General features: G+C 50.8%; 1 protein-coding gene across 2 annotated transcripts; it reads right to left on the bottom strand.

Moving 5' to 3' along the window:
* Positions 1-163: 163 nt before the first annotated feature.
* On the bottom strand, positions 164-20,475 carry LOC132766208 (guanylate-binding protein 1-like). 2 transcript variants are annotated; one of them, XM_067462073.1, is made up of 11 exons: positions 20,283-20,338; positions 18,791-18,984; positions 9,596-9,723; positions 7,797-7,906; positions 6,765-6,970; positions 4,726-4,968; positions 4,209-4,489; positions 3,484-3,696; positions 2,001-2,103; positions 1,422-1,615; positions 164-1,285 (listed from the first exon to the last, which is right to left on the bottom strand). In XM_067462073.1, the coding sequence occupies exons 2-11, from the start codon at positions 18,978-18,980 to the stop codon at positions 1,073-1,075; spliced, it is 1,881 nt and encodes a 626-aa protein (XP_067318174.1). In that variant the 5' UTR covers positions 18,981-18,984; positions 20,283-20,338; the 3' UTR covers positions 164-1,072. The 2 variants fall into 2 exon arrangements, with proteins under 2 accessions (XP_067318174.1, XP_067318175.1); XM_067462074.1 differs by lacking the exon at positions 18,791-18,984 and having other exon boundaries at positions 20,283-20,475.
* Between the last annotated feature and the right edge of the window lie 211 nt (positions 20,476-20,686).

Below are 20,686 nucleotides of genomic sequence, written 5' to 3'. Positions count from 1 at the left end.
TGGAGGACGAAGCAAGTTTTACGATCTGCTTAGCTTCTAATGTAAATAGTTGTATAATAAATTAGCTGATAGCCTAAAGGAGACTGTGATTGATGTATTTCCTTGCCTTGCTGTGCGGAGACGCCATTAACAATACTGACCCAATAAAAATTTCTAAAGCCAGTTCTTGTGAAAGGCAGCAACAGATACTTTTATTTAGCAAAGAATCATGTCTGGTCCAAGGTAAGCACACAGCGTGTGGTCAAAACAAGCAGAACTCCAAACCAGGGCTTAAAAGCCGCCCTCAGACAGGCAGAGATTAACAGATAGGCGGGCAGGTGAAGAGATGGACAGGTAGGCCTCCCCCTATCACTCACTGTTAGTCAGGGCTCAGAAATAAACGTGCAAGCACCAATATAATATGAATACTGCATTGATAAGCACCTATCTGCATGAATACTGTAGAATATGTTCAAATAATGGATAAGAGAGGCACGAAGGATCGAGAGAAGAAAGAGCAGCTCGTGATCAGAAAAGCAACATCAAACACAACAAAAGAGCAGAATCTGCACCAAATACATGAGGAGTTCTGGGTACAATCAAAGACCACTGCATAGCAGACCATTCACAAGTGTACGCATGTGCCTATCTACCTAAGCACATACCTATCAATCTCTGTCTGTCTGTCTATACATCCTGTGGGAGAGTGATCTCAGCTCCCACCACTCGAGTGTTGACCCACCTGGCAATGCATGAAGCGGTGGCAAGGTTGCCTCCTGCAGCCGCTTCCTTCGGGCCCATAGGGCCAGCATTATACACACACACACACACACACACACACAAGTCCAACTTCACAATGGACAGAGGTAATGGGCCTTGCTCATGGAGCGCCATTCCCAGGTGCATCCCCCAAGGAAGCGTGGCTGAGTGAGTGCACTTGCGAAAGGTGTGTCAAGGCCCTTTGAGGGAAGCACAACATCCTTCTCTAACTAGTAGCGCATTGGGTCCAAAGAGGAACATGGACAGGCCAGAGCGGGCCAAAGGCAGCAGCGGAAGAGGCCTCGAGGGGAGGGGCGGTGCTGGGAGGCCCTGATCACAAGCGCCTGAACAGGTTTGTGACGACCCCAACTGCCTTGCCAGCAATCCCTGGCAAAATGAGGGTGCCGAATGTCACCAGCCCCCCCAGGGCTCTTTCTAGAAAGGAGGGCTTCTTGACCCTGTCGCTCTCCTCCCTCAGGCGCTGGACCTCCTCCCTCATCTGCCGGGCCTCCTTCTGGAAGCCCTCGTTCAGCAGCGCCTCTTGCTCCTGCAACAGAGAGAGAGGCGGACCAATGAAGAGTGGGGACCATTTCTGTCCAAAGGCCTGTTTCACAGACCAAAGGGGCTCCTATAGTGGGACAACGGGGGGGGGGGGGTATCCCTGGGACCCCAGGGTGGCTTACCGCCAGCCGGCTGTCCATCATCTTCTTCTGCTCCTCCAGGAGCTGCTCCCGATCCTGCTCCATCTTGGCCATCAGCTGCTGGACGTTCTCCTCGTAGCTCCGCTCCCGGTCTTGCATCTTCTGCTCCAGCTCAGTCTGCCTCTGCCGCTGGATCTCCTGCTCCCTCTGGGCTGCCTCCACTTGCGCCCGGGCCTCTGTCCAGCAAAGAGGGAGAAAGGAGGAAAGGAAAGGATAGTCAATCTCCGAAGACCCCCACTCTACCCCCCACACAGTGGTCACTTGGTAGCATTTAAGAGCAGATGCTCGGTGACATTTAAGTATGGAACTGTTCCACACTCTCCGTCGGGACTTGGTGGAGATGGATTTGGGGTGTGTTCAGAACTGGGAGGCTTTCCTGGAAAGGGCAGAAGCTCAACGGTGACTCTCCTGAGGCTCTAGTGTCCGGCACGGAAACCTGACCCATGACCGTCCATCTCGCTTCTGCCTTTCCTCTCAGAGGGACTGGATGAGCCTTGTGGCCAGAGCAGAAAGCAGGGGCTCTGCTCCCCACTCCTTTCTCCGGATGGGGAGGAGGCTCACCTTCCATTTGCTTCTCCTTCTCGGTGAGGGCCGTGTCGCTTTGGAGAATGGCTCTGCCGACGGCCTCCTTGCCCTCCAGGAACTGCTTCAGGGCTTCCTCTGCCTGGATGGAGGAAGCAGAGCTCAGGAGGGTCACCAGGAAGGGCCCGGACTGGACGCTGCCAAAGGGTCTGCCCCAAGGACCTCTCTCCCAGCACCAGTGGAGGGATTCTGGTGTCCTCAGGATATGGCTGAGGGGCTCATAGGGGCACCCACCCCCCACCCTTGGGCTACCCACATAAGGACACTTCCCTCAGCTTCAGAATTTGGAAGGCCATCCACACACTTGGGAATCTGCAACATCAGTGCCATGTGACCAATTCTGGCCCGCAAACATGGACACTGACATGACAGTTCCTCTGATGAGACCTACAAGTTGCCACTCACATGTGTGTTACAGGTTCTAAGAAGTTTTTGGTTTGGAGTGTGCTTTCTTTGCATATTCACTTATTTTTATGCCTGCCAACGTGACTTTACGGAACTGGCCCAAAATTTATTTATTTATTTTGCATATTTGTCTCTCGTCCTTCTCACCCCTGGAGGGAGGGAGGGGGACACAGGGCAGCTTCACAACAGGCATTCGTTCAATGCCAACAACAGTAATAAACGATAAAAGCAATTAAAACAATTTGCTAATGCTTTAAAATAACTAAAAACGCTGTTTAAATCACACAGGTTTGAAATCATAGCCCAGGTCAGTCCATGGTTGTTCACACAAACCGAGTCTCATTCTAAATCGCTGCCTCTACAGTTCAAACGCTTGGTCCCAGAGCCAGGTTTGAGTTTCATTCTACAAGACAAGAGGGAAGGGGCCAATGTCACCGAGAAGAGAGTTCGACAGGCGAGGGGCCACCGCGGAGAAGGCCCTGTCTCTCGTCTCCACCAGTCGCGTTTGCGAGGATGGTGGGACTGAGAGCAGGGCCTCTCCCAACAATCTGAGACTTTGTGATGGTTCATAGCAGAAGATACGTTCGGACAGGTCAGCTGGGCCAGAACTGCTCAGGGCTTTATAGGCTAAAGCAAGCACATTGAATTGTGCTCGGTAGCAGGCTGGCAACGAGTGGAGCTGGCATAGCAGAGGGGTTGTATGCTCTCGGTAGCCACTCCGGTGAGCAACCCAGTAGCAATCCATTGGACTAGTTGGAGCTTCTGAACAGTCTTCAAAGGCAACCCCACATAGAGTGCATTGCAGTAATCTATTTGGGATGTAATGGGAGCCAAGACTGTGGCCAAGTCTGACTTCCAAAGGTATGGGTGCAACTGGCACATGAGTTTTAATTGTGCAAAAGCTCGCCTAGCCACCGCTAATACCTGGGGTTCTAGGCTCAGCAATGAGTCCAGGGTCACTCCCAAGCTGCAAACCTGTGTGAATTGCCAGGGTGGCCCAGCATGACTTCCTTCCATGGCCCACCCCTCCCCCTCCACCCCTCTCTCCCTTCCTTACCATCACCCCCTTCTTAGGCTCCCGGCGGTATCTTTCCTCAACGGCCTTCAGGTCGTCCACAAACTGCTGGTGTCCGTTGGGCCGGGAGTAGACTCCGCTGTGCACCTTCTCCTCCAGCTCCACACAGAGAGTGGCCAGCAGAGCCTGGCAGCGTTTAATGGACTCTTGCTCATTCCTTCGGCAGTATTCCTCCTTCCGGTCATCCAGGGTTTTCTGGCAGGAAAGGAGATACAGAGAAAGGACACGACGGACAACTCTCAGGGACATGCCTCCTTTCCTAAGTCTCTGGCTGCATGGAAATCCACACCCAGTCTTCTTACTCTTCTCCAGAGAGGAGAGCATGCAAGATGTCTCCACACAGTTCGAGACAGAGAGCAAGACCCTGAATTTTTTCATATTTAGTTCTGCCTCATAAGAGGGACTTTTGTAACTTTGAAAGCCTGCCTTTGCTCCTTGAATTGCTAGAGCTCATTTGCTCTGTTGCTGCTGTGTCTGGAAGCTTCTGCTCTGCTAAACCGCAACATTTTGCTGCTGCTTTATTTTACTGCTTTTTTTCCTTTTTAAAACTCCAATGAAAACACCAGTCCTGTGGGGCTGGGAGTGCGGCCAGTGAGACTGGTGACCCTTCTGTGCTAGGGCTCCCTTCCCTTCCAGTGAGAGACCCGACCCCCCCCCCCCCCCACTGTCAGGCTTTACCAAAGGCCTCGTCTCGTGGGGGAACCTACCATGAATTTGATCTGGAAGCGTTGCTCGTCATCCTTGAAGGCACGCGCCATGAACACCTGGAGGGCCTCCTTCTCACACTTGGCATGGATTCCCAGCAGCTCTGGGACGCTCTCCGTGGGCAGGCTCAGCCTCTGCCCCATTAGCTTCCCATAGCAGGCCACAGCCTCCTCCACAGCGGCCGCGTTCTCCATCTCCGCCAAGGCCAGCACCGCGCTCTCCATGCAGGGCACCTTCCCGCTGCTGATGGTCTCCACGTAGGTCTCCACCAACTTGGCCAGCACTGCGAGGAGGAAGGCGGTGACACAAGGCAGGCATCAGGTGATGGTGCCCATTGCAGCGTTGAGGCAGGGCTCTGTCCTCTGCAGCCCGAGGGAGGAGGTAGGGATCCCTAGCTCCACCAGTTGGACCTGGTGCCCAAGACAGAGGAGGATGGCCTCCCCAGAGGGACAAAGGGGAGGCCAGAGATAGCCCTGCATCACTCAAAGGAAGGTGGGAGGGCAGGAGGGAGGGACTCACGGTGCCCAGTGACCACATGTCCCCCCGGGAGGGTCTTCTCCTTGGAGGTCCAGAAGATGTAGTTGTAGAACTGGTTGGCCTGCTCCACAAAGTCAGGCTCCAACTCGCTCTCCTCCATCTGCTCCAGGCGGTGCAGGTTCTTCCGACTGGTGGGGCGGTCAAAGATGAAGCACTTCCGGGTGGGGAAGAAGAAGCGGATGCACTTGCGGGGCAGGTTGAACAGCCGGACGTCGGGGGTGTCCCCTGCGCAGGAAGGAGGAGACAGAGAGAGGTGGCCTCCACTGGACCCTCAAGGACCCCCTTCCTGTGTCCCGAGGCCAAAAAGGTCAGTTGGGAAGCAGCAGAAAAGAGAGGGGTTGAGTCGGCCGAGGAGGCAGATTTAGTCAAGGGGTGCCGACTGCAAGATTTCACCATTGCAAGTTCACTGTCGCCCAAAGAGTGAACTTGGGAAGCAGATTTAGGCATTAAGCCAGTAGACTTCTTAAGGACTATCCCCATGGTTATGCACATGCTAATGGGTGGATCCTACTCAAAACACACAAATCAAGCTTGCTAATGGGACCCACAGTCACCTATGTACCCACCCCCAGTACATTGATCATGGAAGACTATCCTACTTGGACAATGAGGGATAGCCTAAGTAAGTAATGGGACCCAGGCCCATAGCGAGGGGGGGGGGGGTTTAGGGGTTCAAACCCCCCCCCCGAAATGTTTCAGATTTTTTTAAAAAAAACCTTGTTTATTCATGAATTTTAACTGGTTAACCAAATTCCCGTGCTAAGTCTATGAGATGCAAAAAATCAAGAGTCCCTCCAGAACTGCAAGCACTATCTCAAGCAAATATTAGCAATTTATTCACACTGTCCTTACTTGCAGCAATAGCCGAAGTAGTTGTTCTGGTACAGCTGTACCAGGAGCTCCAACTTTATTTGCTTTGTATTAAATGTTTGCTTGCAGTCCTAGGTTTCAGGGACTCTGCAGATAGGTGGCTTCCTTTGGTTGCAGTCATAGGGCAAGTCCCCTGTCCATCATTGTTAAGTTTTGGTCCCGCCCCTTGCTCAGGGCAATTGGGAAGGGAAGGGAGCCATTTTTAGTTAGTCTCAGCAAGGTAAGCTTATGTATAGGATGTGGCCAAGCTTCCCCTGTACAAAAGCTTCAACCCTTAAGACCTTCCGGGGGAGAAAGGTCTTAAGAGTCTCCAAAGAATTTCCAGGAAAACAGCCCTAAAGACCAAAGAACTTCAGCTGGAGAACATCTACTGCCTTGCTGGTAGGTCCACTCGGCGCAGTTCGACCTGGTAGTGGAGCCCACATCAGTAAGGGTTAGATTACAGTCAGCCTGGGAGAAGTTAAAAAGGGGATTTTCCTTTAAAGAAGAAGTTGTTGAAGACAGTTGCCTGTCCTTCGTGGGCAAGATTAGGAATTCACCCGTTGCCTAAAAGCTTGGAATCATTTGCTTAACTTTACTGAAGACAAGAGACGTTTCTGTTTGATTGTTCATTAATAAAAGACTTTGTTGTACTTCTCAAGCCATCTAAAGACTGTTTGTGGTGGAAACTTCTCTTGAGGCCCCCTGGCTTCCCACTGGGCAAAGGTTGCACATCCTGTTCTAAAGACAATTATTTACAGGCCCAGCGCGCGACAGAACAGTAGTGAAGCAACCAAGTTGGGGAATGCTCTCATTAAGGAGGCCAGACTTGGTGGAGGTGGTTGACAAGGGCAGAGTTGCAGGCTATGGAAGGCTGCTCTGCCCCCTGCTGTGCTCTTTGCTTCAGCGTGAGCTAGGAGGCAGGTTTCAACCCCCCCCCCCCCCCGTGAAATTTTCAACCCCCCCCCCCCGAAATTTCAACCCCTCCCGAAATTTTTTTCTGGCTACGGCCCTGATTGGGACCTTTTACTCCTGTGTTCTTTCCTCCCACCCTGGACACTCCACAGGTAGATATACTGCACTTGCTCGACTACCACCCGATCCTCTGAAGATGAAGGCCACAGAGGGAGTTGAAACGGAAAAAGGAGGAAATGCTGGTAACACGCCTCTACCTTTCTTCAACTTCAGGGCGTTCTCCAGGTACTCGTCCTCGGTGATGGGCTTCCCGTTCAGTTCCAGCTGCAGCGTGAAGTCCCTTAAGGTCCAGGCGAAGCTGGGGAAGAAGCGCAAGTATTCGGAGGAGTCCTCCAGGCTCCCGCCTGCGCCGCCCCCGGGAGAGGCCTTGGCTTTGATGCGCTCCGTCAGCTCCGTCACGTAGCTGGAGGGGCCCCAGTTCAGGAATCAAGGGCACTGCTGACCCCACCACCCCTTCCTCCTCAAGGGCCCTCCGGCCATGTCAGAACAAGGAACGCGTGGACAGCCCGGGGGTGGGATGGGTGGGTGGGGGTCAAAATCTGAATTTCTCCCTTTCCTCCCAGTCATTGGATGTGAACTCCTGGCAGATTCTAGAATAAAAGAACGCTCACAAGGAGAGTTCCTTGGATGATACCTTCTTGCCAAGGCCAAGTGAAAGCTAGGTCTAACTCATTCCCGCCAATCCTGTAGTATTTCCTTCAGTTTACCCATGACCCCACCCCTGCCCCCTTGTTGTCTATCCTAATGGTTACATTCCATTCTCACAGAGTATGCAAGATCTCCCAGGTTTCTCCCTCCTGGTCCAGGTGGCCCTTATCAGGGGCCAGTCTTTCACTCCCCAAACTGTCATGGAGTGGACGGTCAGCTTGTTGACTGTAGCTGGAACGGACGCATCCTGACACTGGAAGTTTGGGATCTATGCACATATGTTCCCAGTACCTTTTTCTAGGTGCCACCTATATGCATATGTGCCCATTCCCTTGGGTGCTCTTTGAGTCTGGTCTGCCCAGTGATGGCCAATTCTCCATCAGAGAACAACCTTCTACCAATATTTGCTCACTTTGTGCTACGGGTGTTGAACAGATGTGGTTGTTGCTGGGCTTGTGGCCCTCAGCCTCCCTTTGTCCAAGGATGGGCTAAGGCATGTCCCACTGGAGTGGCCAGGGCCAGTACCGTGTTGGGGTGGGTGGGGGTCTGCCCCACGGAAGGAGGGGCAGAAGGAAGGATACTGGAGCTGGTCCATGGCATTCTGGTCGATGGTGCCCATGCTGTTGTAGACCAGGGTGCTGCTGAGGAGGACGGCCAGGGCAAAGATCCAGGTGTCATTCTGCGTGTCGCCCTGAGAGGAGAGAGGGAGGCAGGCAGGTATAAAGGGGTGGCAGCTGGGCAAGGTGTAGCCGAGGCATTGCTGGCCCTTGAGGTTGCAAGGCTCCCCCCCCTCCCCCTCTTCATTGCGTAACAAAAGAAGCCTGGCCATGTCCAGGCTGGGCTGGAACAGAGCAGAGGCCCTTCTTTACAACCCTCCACATCAGGCCCAGAAGCCCTCACCAGCTTGTTCAATGCTCAGGGATCCTGGGAGCTGAAACCCAAACACCGCCCTTCTCTAAATCAAGAGCAAAGTATTTCCTGCAAGCAGCCTGCCAGCATGGATGCACCGGGATTGTGGCTGAGTGTCAGCTGCATGAAGATCACTCTGACCAAAAGGTCATGAGTTCGAAGTCAGCCCGGGTTGGAGTGGGTTTCCAATCGATTGTGTGTACCTTGGGAAGTCTGACTTGGCCACGGTGGTCCACGCTTTGGTTACATCCCGTTTAGACTACTGCAACGCTCTCTACGTGGGGTTGCCCCTGAAGACTGCCCGGAAGCTGCAGCTAGTCCAACGCTCGGCAGCCAGACTACTAACGGGTGCTGGGTCCAGGGAGCACACCACTCCACTGGTACACCAGCTCCACTGGCTGCCAATTCGCTTCCGAGCACAATTCAAAGTGCTGGTGTTAACCTATAAAGCCCTAAACGACTCCGGCCCAGTTTACCTCTCCGAACGTATTCTCCCCTACGAACCATCAAGATTACTAAGATCGTCTGGAGGGGCCCTGCTCTCGGTCCCACCGGCCTCACAAGCGCATCTGGTGGGGACGAGGGACAGGGCCTTCTCGGTGGTGGCCCCTCAACTCTGGAACTCTCTCCCACCGGAGATCAGAACCACCCCTTCTATCCTGACATTTAGGAAGCAGGTGAAGACTTGGTTATGGAGACAGGCATTCGACGAGTGAGCCAACACCCTGAGATATGGATGGAGGATGAGGAGCAACAATTTTAGTGTGACAACTGACCATTATAGTTATTGATTGTAATGGCTGTTTTAATGTTTTACTGTAATATGAATTATGATGTTTTATTGACTGTATGTGATATTATGGTTGGAAACCGGTCTGAGTCCCTCAAGAGAGGTGAGAAGGCCGGGATACAAAACTATTAAATAAATAATAAATAAATTGTGTGTAGCCTGTTGTCGACCTTTGCAACCCGAAAGACAGTTGCATCTGTCAAGTAGGAAAATTAGGTCCCACCTTAAAGTGTGGGGAGGTTAAATTAACTAATTTATGAGGCCATAAAGAAGACTCCAGCAAAGCATTCCAGTGGGGAAGCATGCGGGGAATGCGGAAATACTTCATCAGTGTTGCTGATGGACGATGAAAGCGACAGCTCCCCTGGCGACCAGAAAAAAGTTAAATAACCTCTGTGTATGTATGTAAATGTTTGTATGTCAAAAATTGGCATTGAATGTTTGCCGTATATGTGTACATTGTAATCCGCGCTGAGTCCCCTGCTATGGGGTGAGGAGAAGGGCGGAAGAGAAAAGCTGTAAACAAATAAATAAATAAATAAACTCCACTGAAGGGGCTGGGAACCACCTGAGGACCCCCTCCTCACAGGGAGCCAGACCTTGGTGGCCTGGGATTTCCGAAAGGATTCAAAGTGGCCCCCCTGAAGCCCCCCAATTCTCACCCCCCCCCCTCACGGCCACCTTCTCCGCGTCGCCCAGGCCCTCCGTGTCCAGCAGCACCAGAGTCTGGTCCTTCCGGTCAGGATACGGGACGCACCACATCCAGATGCCCTTGGTGTTGGCTTGCACCGTGGAACCCAGGGAGAAGCCTGCATGAAGAGGGAGCTGTGTGAGTGTGTGTTTCCACCTGAACATGAGGAAGAACTTCCTGACTGTGAGAGCCGTTCAGCAGTGGAACTCTCTGCCCCGGAGGGAGTGTGGTGGAGGCTCCTTCTTTGGAAGCTTTGAAGCAGAGGCTGGGTGGCCATCTGTCAGGGGTGATTTGAATGCAATATTCCTGCTTCTTGGCAGAATGGGGTTGGACTGGATGATGGCCCAGGAGGTCTCTTCCCACTCTTTGATTCTAGGATTCTATGAGTGATCGCTCAATGGGAGACTCTCAGCTCTGATGGGGAGCGGCCAGGGGGTTCCTGGAGGGGTTGTCATGGGCAGGCAAGCCAAGGTAAGAAGGCAGTTCCTCTCTGGCAAAGGCCCTTGAGGAAGGAGACCCCCACCCCACCCCCTGCACTGGGCAAGGCTTCACTACTGTGACTAATTACACTTGTTATTTGATGCACAACATGAGTAGTCCACAGCCAACAAGGTCACTCTGCTGGCTTTTGTATTGGACCCCACATCGGACGCTTCCCAAGTGCCTAGGACTGTGCAGTGTGTATCGATTTGCATGCAGATCCAATTAAGGTAGCCTTTTGCAGCTGGCAGGTGGTCATTTTGTCAGCGCCAATTGTTTTCAAGTGCAGGCCAAGGTGTTCAGGCGCTGCACCCAGTGTGCCCATCTCCACTGGGACCCCCTTGACTGGCTTATTATTATTACACTATGTAACAAAATTTGAAAAAAATGTTCTGTTCCTGGTTTGAAAGTGTTATTTCCTGTTTAAATGTGTGGTCCTTGCTTAGAAAGTAGTAGTTCCACTCCATTATATATACATATCTATATAATTAAAAATGTCATGTTCGTTTGTGGGATTAACAGAACTCAAAAACGACTGGGGCAATTGACACCAAATTTGGACACGATTCTGGGCACCACAATTCAAGAGAGATATTGACAAGCTGGAATGTGTCCAGAGGAGGGCGACTAAAATGATCAAGGGTCTGGAGAACAAGCCCTATGAGGAGCGGTTTAAGGAGCTGGGCATGTTGAGCCTGAAGAAGAGAAGGATGAGAGGAGATATGATGAGGGCCATGTATAAATATGTGAGAGGAAGCCACAGGGAGGAGGGAGCAAGCTTTCTTTCTGCTTCCCTGGAGACTAGGACGCCATGGAACAACGGCTTCAAACTACAAGAGAGGAGATTCCATCTGAACATGAGGAAGAACTTCCTGACTGTGACAGCCGTTCAGCAGTGGAACTCTCTGCCCCAGAGTGTGGTGGAGGCTCCTTCTTTGGAAGCTTTTAAGCAGAGGCTAGATGGCCATTTGTCAGGGGTGATTTGAATGCAATATTCCTGCTTCTTGGCAAAATGGGGGTGGACTGGATGGCCCATGAGGTCTCTTCCAACTTTGATTCTATGACTGTGAGAGCCGTTCAGCAGTGGAACTCTCTGCCCCGGAGTGTGGTGGAGTCTCCTTCTTTGGAAGCTTTTAAACAGAGGCTGGATGGCCATCTGCCAGGGGTGATTTGAATACAATATTCCTGCTTCTTGGCAGAATGGGGGTGGACTGGATGGCCCATGAGGTCTCTTCCAACTCTTTGATTCTATGATTCTATGATACCCCTAACAACCCAATGTATGTCCTTCAATCAAAAAAGCAACAGAAACAAGAAGCAGAAAGGACTTCTAAAGTGCATGTCCACAAAGGTGAAACTGCATGCCCACAAAGAGACCCATGGCCACGCCCACTCCTCCTCGCGAGGAAACAGCCGGCCAATAAAGCCTGGCGCGCATGCACAACCACACACACACACACACACAAGCGAGAGTGGAGTAGAGATGGAGGCTTGCCGCATGGAGTCCCTTCTCTTTCCCTGCTATGTCAATGGGGCTGTCTCCTCCTCCTCCTCCTCCTTCTCCTTTCCCTGTTGGAAGAGGAAGAGGAGGATGAGTGGCAGCAGCGGAGCCCCCAGGCAAGGAAGAAGGGGAGGAGGAGGAAGAGGAGGAGGAGGAGGCGAGGAAGGTCGACGGTGCTTGAGTGAAGGACCTTCCTTCTCTCCCTCACTCCCTTCCCTTCTTTCCTCCCTTTCCTCCCTCCCTCCCATTCTTTCCTTTTCTTCCTTCCTTCTATTTCCTTCTTTCCCTCCTTCCCTTCCTTCCTGTCCCTCCTTTCCTTCTTTTCCTTCCTCCCTCCCTCCCTTTCCTCCTCTTTCCCTTTCTTCATAGAATCATAGAATCCTAGAATCAAAGAGTTGGAAGAGACCTCCTGGGCCATCATCCAGTCCAACCCCATTCTGCCAAGAAGCAGGAATATTGCATTCAAAGCACCCCTGACAGATGGCCAGCCAGCCTCTGCTTCAAAGCTTCCAAAGAAGGAGCCTCCACCACACTCCCTCCGGGGCAGAGAGTTCCACTGCTGAACGGCTCTCACAGTCATAGAATCCTAGAATCAAAGAGTTGGAAGAGACCTCCTGGGCCATCATCCAGTCCAACCCCATTCTGCCAAGAAGCAGGAATATTGCATTCAAAGCACCCCTGACAGATGGCCATCCAGCCCCTATTTAAAAGCTTCCAAAGAAGGAGCCTCCACCACACTCCGGGGCAGAGAGTTCCACTGCTGAACAGCCCTCACAGTCAGGAAGTCCTTCCTCATGTTCAGGTGGAATCTCCTCTCTTGTAGTTTGAAGCCATGGCTCCATTGCGTCCTAGTCTCCAGGGAAGCAGAAAGGAAGCTTGCTCTCTCTTCCCTGTGGCTTCCTCTCACATATTTATACATGGCTCTCATCATATCTCTTCTCATCCTTCTCTTCCTCAGGCTAAACATGCCCAGCTCCTTAAGCCGCTCCTCATAGGGCTTGTTCTCCAGACCCTTGATCATTTTAGTCACCCTCCTCTGGACACATTCCAGCTTAGAGTCAATATCTGTCTTGAATGGTGGTGCCCAGAACTGGACACAATATTCCAGGTAAAGTGGTCTAACCAAAGCGGAATAGAGCATGGGGAGCATTACTTCCTTAGATCTAGACACTAGGCTCCTCTTGATGCCTGAGGCCAAAATCCCACTGGCTTTTTTTGCCGCCACAAAAAAAAGCCAATGGGATTTTGGCCTGCATCAAGAGGAGCATAGTTTCCTTCCCCTTCATTTCCTTCCCTCCCTCCTTTCTTCATCCCCCCGCCTTTCTTTCCCTCCTTCCTTCCTTCCTGTTCCTCCTTCTTTCTTTTCCTTCTTTCCCTCCTTCCCTTCCTTTTTCCTTCCTTCCTGTCCCTCCTTCTTTCCTTCTTTAAAACAATATTAAATGGAAGGGAGAGTCAACGAGAGAAGGAGGGAAAGAGGGAAGGAACGAAGGAGGGAAAGGGGGAAGGAAGGAAGGAGTGAAGGAGGGAGGGAAAGAAGTAAAGAAAGAAAGTTAGAGAAAGCAAGGAAGGAGAGAATAAAATTTTAAAAAGTGAAAGGAAAAAAGAGACGGAAGGAGAGAAGGAACGAAAGATAGGGAAGGAAGGAGGGAAGGAAGGAAGGAAGGAAGGAAGGAGAGAAGGAAGGAGAGAAGGAGGGAGGGAAAGAAGTAAAGAAAGAAAGTTAGAGAAAGCAAGGAAGGAGAGAATAAAATTAAAAAAGTGAAAGGAAAAAAGAGACGGAAGGAGAGAAGGAACGAAAGATAGGGAAGGAAGGAGGGGAGGAAGGAAGGAATGAAGGAAGGAAGGAAGGAAGGAAGGAGAGAAGGAAGGAAGGAGAGAAGGAGGGAGGGAAAGAAGTAAAGAAAGAAAGTTAGAGAAAGCAAGGAAGGAGAGAATAAAATTAAAAAAGTGAAAGGAAAAAAGAGACAGAAGGAGAGAAGGAACGAAAGATAGGGAAGGAAGGAGGGAAGGAAGGAAGGAAGGAAGGAAGGAAGGAGAGAAGGAAGGAAGGAGAGAAGGAGGGAGGGAAAGAAGTAAAGAAAGAAAGTTAGAGAAAGCAAGGAAGGAGAGAATAAAATTTAAAAAGTGAAAGGAAAAAAGAGACGGAAGGAGAGAAGGAACGAAAGATAGGGAAGGAAGGAGGGGAGGAAGGAAGGAATGAAGGAAGGAAGGAAGGAAGGAGAGAAGGAAGGAAGGAGAGAAGGAGGGAGGGAAAGAAGTAAAGAAAGAAAGTTAGAGAAAGCAAGGAAGGAGAGAATAAAATTTTAAAAAGTGAAAGGAAAAAAGAGACGGAAGGAGAGAAGGAACGAAAGATAGGGAAGGAAGGAGGGAAGGAAGGAAGGAAGGAAGGAAGGAAGGAGAGAAGGAAGGAAGGAGAGAAGGAGGGAGGGAAAGAAGTAAAGAAAGAAAGTTAGAGAAAGCAAGGAAGGAGAGAATAAAATTAAAAAAGTGAAAGGAAAAAAGAGACGGAAGGAGAGAAGGAACAAAAGATAGGGAAGGAAGGAGGGGAGGAAGGAAGGAATGAAGGAAGGAAGGAAGGAAGGAGAGAAGGAAGGAAGGAGAGAAGGAGGGAGGGAAAGAAGTAAAGAAAGAAAGTTAGAGAAAGCAAGGAAGGAGAGAATAAAATTAAAAAAGTGAAAGGAAAAAAGAGACAGAAGGAGAGAAGGAACGAAAGATAGGGAAGGAAGGAGGGAAGGAAGGAAGGAAGGAAGGAAGGAAGGAAGGAAGGAGAGAAGGAAGGAAGGAGAGAAGGAGGGAGGGAAAGAAGTAAAGAAAGAAAGTTAGAGAAAGCAAGGAAGGAGAGAATAAAATTAAAAAAGTGAAAGGAAAAAAGAGACGGAAGGAGAGAAGGAACGAAAGATAGGGAAGGAAGGAGGGAAGGAAGGAAGGAAGGAAGGAAGGAAGGAGAGAAGGAAGGAAGGAGAGAAGGAGGGAGGGAAAGAAGTAAAGAAAGAAAGTTAGAGAAAGCAAGGAAGGAGAGAATAAAATTAAAAAAGTGAAAGGAAAAAAGAGACGGAAGGAGAGAAGGAACGAAAGATAGGGAAGGAAGGAGGGGAGGAAGGAAGGAATGAAGGAAGGAAGGAAGGAAGGAGAGAAGGAAGGAAGGAGAGAAGGAGGGAGGGAAAGAAGTAAAGAAAGAAAGTTAGAGAAAGCAAGGAAGAAGAGAATAAAATTAAAAAAGTGAAAGGAAAAAAGAGACGGAAGGAGAGAAGGAACGAAAGATAGGGAAGGAAGGAGGGGAGGAAGGAAGGAATGAAGGAAGGAAGGAAGGAAGGAGAGAAGGAAGGAAGGAGAGAAGGAGGGAGGGAAAGAAGTAAAGAAAGAAAGTTAGAGAAAGCAAGGAAGAAGAGAATAAAATTAAAAAAGTGAAAGGAAAAAAGAGACAGAAGGAGAGAAGGAACGAAAGATAGGGAAGGAAGGAGGGGAGGAAGGAAGGAAGGAAGGAAGGAGAGAAGGAAGGAAGGAGAGAAGGAGGGAGGGAAAGAAGTAAAGAAAGAAAGTTAGAGAAAGCAAGGAAGGAGAGAATAAAATTTAAAAAGTGAAAGGAAAAAAGAGACGGAAGGAGAGAAGGAACGAAAGATAGGGAAGGAAGGAGGGAGGGAAGGAAGGAAGGAAGGAAGGAAGGAAGGAAGGAGAGAAGGAAGGAAGGAGAGAAGGAGGGAGGGAAAGAAGTAAAGAAAGAAAGTTAGAGAAAGCAAGGAAGGAGAGAATAAAATTAAAAAAGTGAAAGGAAAAAAGAGACGGAAGGAGAGAAGGAACGAAAGATAGGGAAGGAAGGAGGGGAGGAAGGAAGGAAGGAAGGAAGGAAGGAAGGAAGGAGAGAAGGAAGGAAGGAGAGAAGGAGGGAGGGAAAGAAGTAAAGAAAGAAAGTTAGAGAAAGCAAGGAAGGAGAGAATAAAATTAAAAAAGTGAAAGGAAAAAAGAGACGGAAGGAGAGAAGGAACGAAAGATAGGGAAGGAAGGAGGGGAGGAAGGAAGGAATGAAGGAAGGAAGGAAGGAAGGAGAGAAGGAAGGAAGGAGAGAAGGAGGGAGGGAAAGAAGTAAAGAAAGAAAGTTAGAGAAAGCAAGGAAGGAGAGAATAAAATTAAAAAAGTGAAAGGAAAAAAGAGACAGAAGGAGAGAAGGAACGAAAGATAGGGAAGGAAGGAGGGAAGGAAGGAAGGAAGGAAGGAAGGAAGGAAGGAGAGAAGGAAGGAAGGAGAGAAGGAGGGAGGGAAAGAAGTAAAGAAAGAAAGTTAGAGAAAGCAAGGAAGGAGAGAATAAAATTTAAAAAGTGAAAGGAAAAAAGAGACGGAAGGAGAGAAGGAACGAAAGATAGGGAAGGAAGGAGGGGAGGAAGGAAGGAATGAAGGAAGGAAGGAAGGAAGGAGAGAAGGAAGGAAGGAGAGAAGGAGGGAGGGAAAGAAGTAAAGAAAGAAAGTTAGAGAAAGCAAGGAAGGAGAGAATAAAATTAAAAAAGTGAAAGGAAAAAAGAGACAGAAGGAGAGAAGGAACGAAAGATAGGGAAGGAAGGAGGGGAGGAAGGAAGGAAGGAAGGAAGGAAGGAGAGAAGGAAGGAAGGAGAGAAGGAGGGAGGGAAAGAAGTAAAGAAAGAAAGTTAGAGAAAGCAAGGAAGGAGAGAATAAAATTAAAAAAGTGAAAGGAAAAAAGAGACAGAAGGAGAGAAGGAACGAAAGATAGGGAAGGAAGGAGGGAAGGAAGGAAGGAAGGAAGGAAGGAAGGAGAGAAGGAAGGAAGGAGAGAAGGAGGGAGGGAAAGAAGTAAAGAAAGAAAGTTAGAGAAAGCAAGGAAGGAGAGAATAAAATTTTAAAAAGTGAAAGGAAAAAAGAGACAGAAGGAGAGAAGGAACGAAAGATACGGAAGGAAGGAGGGAAGGAAGGAAGGAAGGAAGGAAGGAGAGAAGGAAGGAAGGAGAGAAGGAGGGAGGGAAAGAAGTAAAGAAAGAAAGTTAGAGAAAGCAAGGAAGGAGAGAATAAAATTAAAAAAGTGAAAGGAAAAAAGAGACGGAAGGAGAGAAGGAACGAAAGATAGGGAAGGAAGGAGGGGAGGAAGGAAGGAATGAAGGAAGGAAGGAAGGAAGGAGAGAAGGAAGGAAGGAGAGAAGGAGGGAGGGAAAGAAGTAAAGAAAGAAAGTTAGAGAAAGCAAGGAAGGAGAGAATAAAATTAAAAAAGTGAAAGGAAAAAAGAGACAGAAGGAGAGAAGGAACGAAAGATAGGGAAGGAAGGAGGGAAGGAAGGAAGGAAGGAAGGAGAGAAGGAGGGAGGGAAAGAAGTAAAGAAAGAAAGTTAGAGAAAGCAAGGAAGGAGAGAATAAAATAAAAAGTGAAAGGAAAAAGAGACGGAAGGAGAGAAGGAACGAAAGATAGGGAGGGAAGGAAGGAAGGAATGAAGGAAAGAGAGAAGGAAGGAAGGAAGGAAGGAAGGGAGGAAGAAAGGAAGAGAGGGAGGAAAAAAAGAAGGAAGGAAGGAAGGAAGGAAGGAGGGAAGGAAGGAGAGAAGGAAGGAAGGAAAGAAGGAAGGAAAGAAGGGAGGAAGGAAAGGAGGAAGAAAGGAAGAGAGGGAGGAAAAAAAGAAGGAAGGAAGGAAGGAAGGAAGGAAGGAGGGAGGGAAGGAAGGAGAGAAGGAAGGAAGGAAAGAAGGAAGGAAAGAAGGGAGGAAGGAAAGGAGGAAGAAAGGAAGAGAGGGAGGAAAAAAAGAAGGAAGGAAGGAGGGAAGGAAGGAGAGAAGGAAGGAAAGAAGGGAGGAAGGAAAGGAGGAAGAAAGGAAGAGAGGGAGGAAAAAAAGAAGGAAGGAAGGAAGGAAGGAAGGAGGGAAGGAAGGAAGGAAGGAAAGAAGGAAGGAAAGAAGGAAGGAAGGAAAGGAGGAAGAAAGGAAGAGAGGGAGGAAAAAAAGAAGGAAGGAAGGAAGGAAGGAGGGAAGGAAGGAAGGAAAGAAGGAAGGAAAGAAGGGAGGAAGGAAAGGAGGAAGAAAGGAAGAGAGGGAGGAAAAAAAGAAGGAAGGAAGGAAAGAAGGAAGGAAGGAGGGAAGGAAGGAGAGAAGGAAGGAGAGAAGGAAGGAAGGAAAGAAGGAAGGAAAGAAGGAAGGAAAGAAGGAAGGAAGGAAAGGAGGAAGAAAGGAAGAGAGGGAGGAAAAAAAGAAGGAAGGAAGGAAAAAAGGAAGGAAGGAAGGAGGGAAGGAAGGAGAGAAGGAAGGAAGGAAAGAAGGAAGGAAAGAAGGGAGGAAGGAAAGGAGGAAGAAAGGAAGAGAGGGAGGAAAAAAAGAAGGAAGGAAGGAAAGAAGGAGGGAGGGGAGGGAGGAAGGAAGGAGGGAAGGAAGGAGGGAGGGAAGGAAGGAGGGAAGGAAGGAAGGAGGGAGGGAAGGAAGGAAGGAAGGAAGGAAGGAAGGAGAGAAGGAAGGATGTAACCAAAGAGCAAAGAAAGGGAGGAAAGAAACAGGTAGAGATGGAAGAAAGAAGAGAAATAGGGAAAGAAAAAGAAGAAAGGAAGGAAAGAGGGAAGGAAGGAGAGACAGAGGGAGGGAAGGTTGGCCACAACAACGCGTGGCGGGTACAGCTAGTACATATATATAAATTTATTTGGTTGTGCAGATAAATTATAACAGTTACAATTGCAATTTGTTTCGGTATATTTGTACTTTCCTATATTCAACCTTATAACTTTTCCGTGGATTCCTGCTCTGCTCTTCTGTGCATTTCGACACTTACTCATCCGCTACTCATACCCTTTCCCCCTTCCTCTCTCCCAACGGGAACACACCTACCTCTGCTACTTATGCTATTTTATTGGTTCGGTCATGAAAATTGGCCATATATTTTTCTTATATGAGAGTTGTTGTTGTCGTACTCGGCTCTCCTTGCGACTCGAGGCGGGTCACAACATAATTGCAACAGCGAGGTCAAGCAAAGGGCTATTTTGCTTGACCGCCTTGAGTTGGCGATTGGCCGAGAAAGGCGGTATACGAATACAGTAAATAATAAATAAATAAATATTGAAATACTTACACCCAATCCATAGGGATAAGATGGGGGTTCAACTGCCAGGAGAGCGAGGCCTGAAGCTGTGCCTTCCCTCCGGACCCAGAGGGGCCCCCTCCTCCCTGTCAAGGGGACCCCAGGGCCACAAGGGTGCCATGCCAAGACCCCTCCCCTCCCCTCGATCTGCTCACCGGTCCTCTTCCCGGCCAGGCGGTTCATGAGGTAGGACTTGCCCGTCCGGTAGAGGCCCACGATGGAGACCACCACCACGGGCTGGCGGATGCGCTGCAGGACCCCCAGGGCCTCCGGGCAGGTGGACAGCCTCCCCCGATGGTTCTGGATCAGGCAGGTGGGCTTCGGCATCCTCACCGGGGACGACATGGCTCTGCCGCCGGACACAAGGCCAAAGGGAGGAAAGGAAGGAGGGTCACCTGGGGGGGGCTCAGAGAACCCACCACCAAAGGCCACCTGGCCCCAGTTCCTCCAGCCAGGCAGGAAAGGCACCATTCAAGTCCTCCCAACAGATGGCAACCGCAATTCCAATTGGATCAATGCGTCCTGGAGTGGGAAGGGACCCTCGAGGGCCACCCAGGCGTAGCACCTCCAGCCAGGCAGGAAAGGCACCATGCAAGCCCTCCCAACAGATGGCCACCGCGCCTCCCATTGGATCACTGTGTCCTGGAGTCAGAAGGGACCCCCAAGGGCCACCCAGCCCCATCTCCTCCAGCCAGGCAGGAAAGGTGCCATTCAAGCCCTCCTAACAGATGGCCACCAGTGCCACGCCTCCCATTGGATCAATGCATCCTGGAGTGGGAAGAGACCCCCGAGGGCCACCCAGGTGTAGCCCCTCCAGCCAGGCAGGAAAGGCGCCATTCAAGCCCTCCCAATAGATGGCCACCGCACCTCCCATTGGATCACTGTGTCCTGGAGTGGGAAGGGACCCCTGAGGGCCACCCGGGCCAAGCCCCTCCTGCCAGGCAGGAAAGGCACCATTCAAGCCAAAGGGAGGAAAGGAAGGAGCGTCACGGGGGGGGGGGGGGGGCTCAGAGAACCCCTCCCTCTCAAAAGGTCACCCGGCCCCAAATCTTCCCACCCAACCCCATCAAAACCCTCCTCCCCACAGGCGGGCACCCAGTTTCTGCTTGGGAATAGTATAATAATCATAGCACCCCAGAGTTGGAAGAGACCCCCAAGGGCCACCGGGCCCAAGCCCCTCCTGCCAGGCAGGAAAGGCGTAATGCAAGCCCTCCCAGTAGATGGTCGCCGAGCCTCCCACTGGATCAATGCGTCCTGGAGTGGGAAGGGACCCCCCCCCCCGCGAGGGCCACCCAAGCCAAGCCCCTCCTGCCGGGCTGGGAATGCACCCCCCCCCCCAAAAAAAACCTTCCCGGCAAGCGGCCCCCCAGACTCCTCATGAGAAGGGCCAGGGAGTGGGAGGGCCCGCCAAGGCCACCCAACCCCTCCCTGGGATGAGGGCCCCCCCCAGAAGGAGGCAGGCTTCGGGGGGGGGGCGAGGGGGGGCGGCATTTCCCAAACTCCACTGATCTCCGAAAGTTCTTCCTCCCTCTTTCCCTGCAGTTTGAGGGGCTCCCACGGGGCACGCCCCTCCCCCGGCTTCTCTCTCTCTCTCTCTCTCTCTCTCTCTCAAAGCGGGGCGGGGGTCTGAAGGGGGGGGGGTCTCACCTCTCTCTCTCTCTCTCCTCCGAAGCGAAGCCAAGCGAAAGTGAAAACGAAAGCGAGTCCGCGCGGCTCTTTCCAGAGGCAGAGCCGGGAGTTTCCCGGAAGAGGGGGGGGGGGAAGGGGAGGGGGAGGGAGGGAGGACTGCCACTCCCAGCATCTCCTTCGCCCTGCTGGAACTCCCCCCCCCCCCGCCCCACTCCTTTCCCTTCCCTGAAATGTCGGGGGAAGCTCCCGCCCCGCCACTCTTTAAGGCCCCGCCAAGGGAGGGAGGGAGGGGTCCTTAAAGAGAGCCCCCGAGTTGCAAACACCCCGGCTTACGAACGGCTCCTAGTTAAGAACGGGACCGAGGCAACAGGAAGGGAGGGGAGGAACCCTATAGGATTTTATATTAGTATTACACACTATTA

Source organism: Anolis sagrei, chromosome Y (genome assembly GCF_037176765.1).
Source record: "Anolis sagrei isolate rAnoSag1 chromosome Y, rAnoSag1.mat, whole genome shotgun sequence".
In the NCBI taxonomy this organism is placed as follows: Eukaryota; Metazoa; Chordata; class Lepidosauria; order Squamata; family Dactyloidae; genus Anolis; species Anolis sagrei.
Note: the sequence above shows the minus strand (reverse complement) of the source record. Positions and strands in the feature narration are given on the sequence as shown.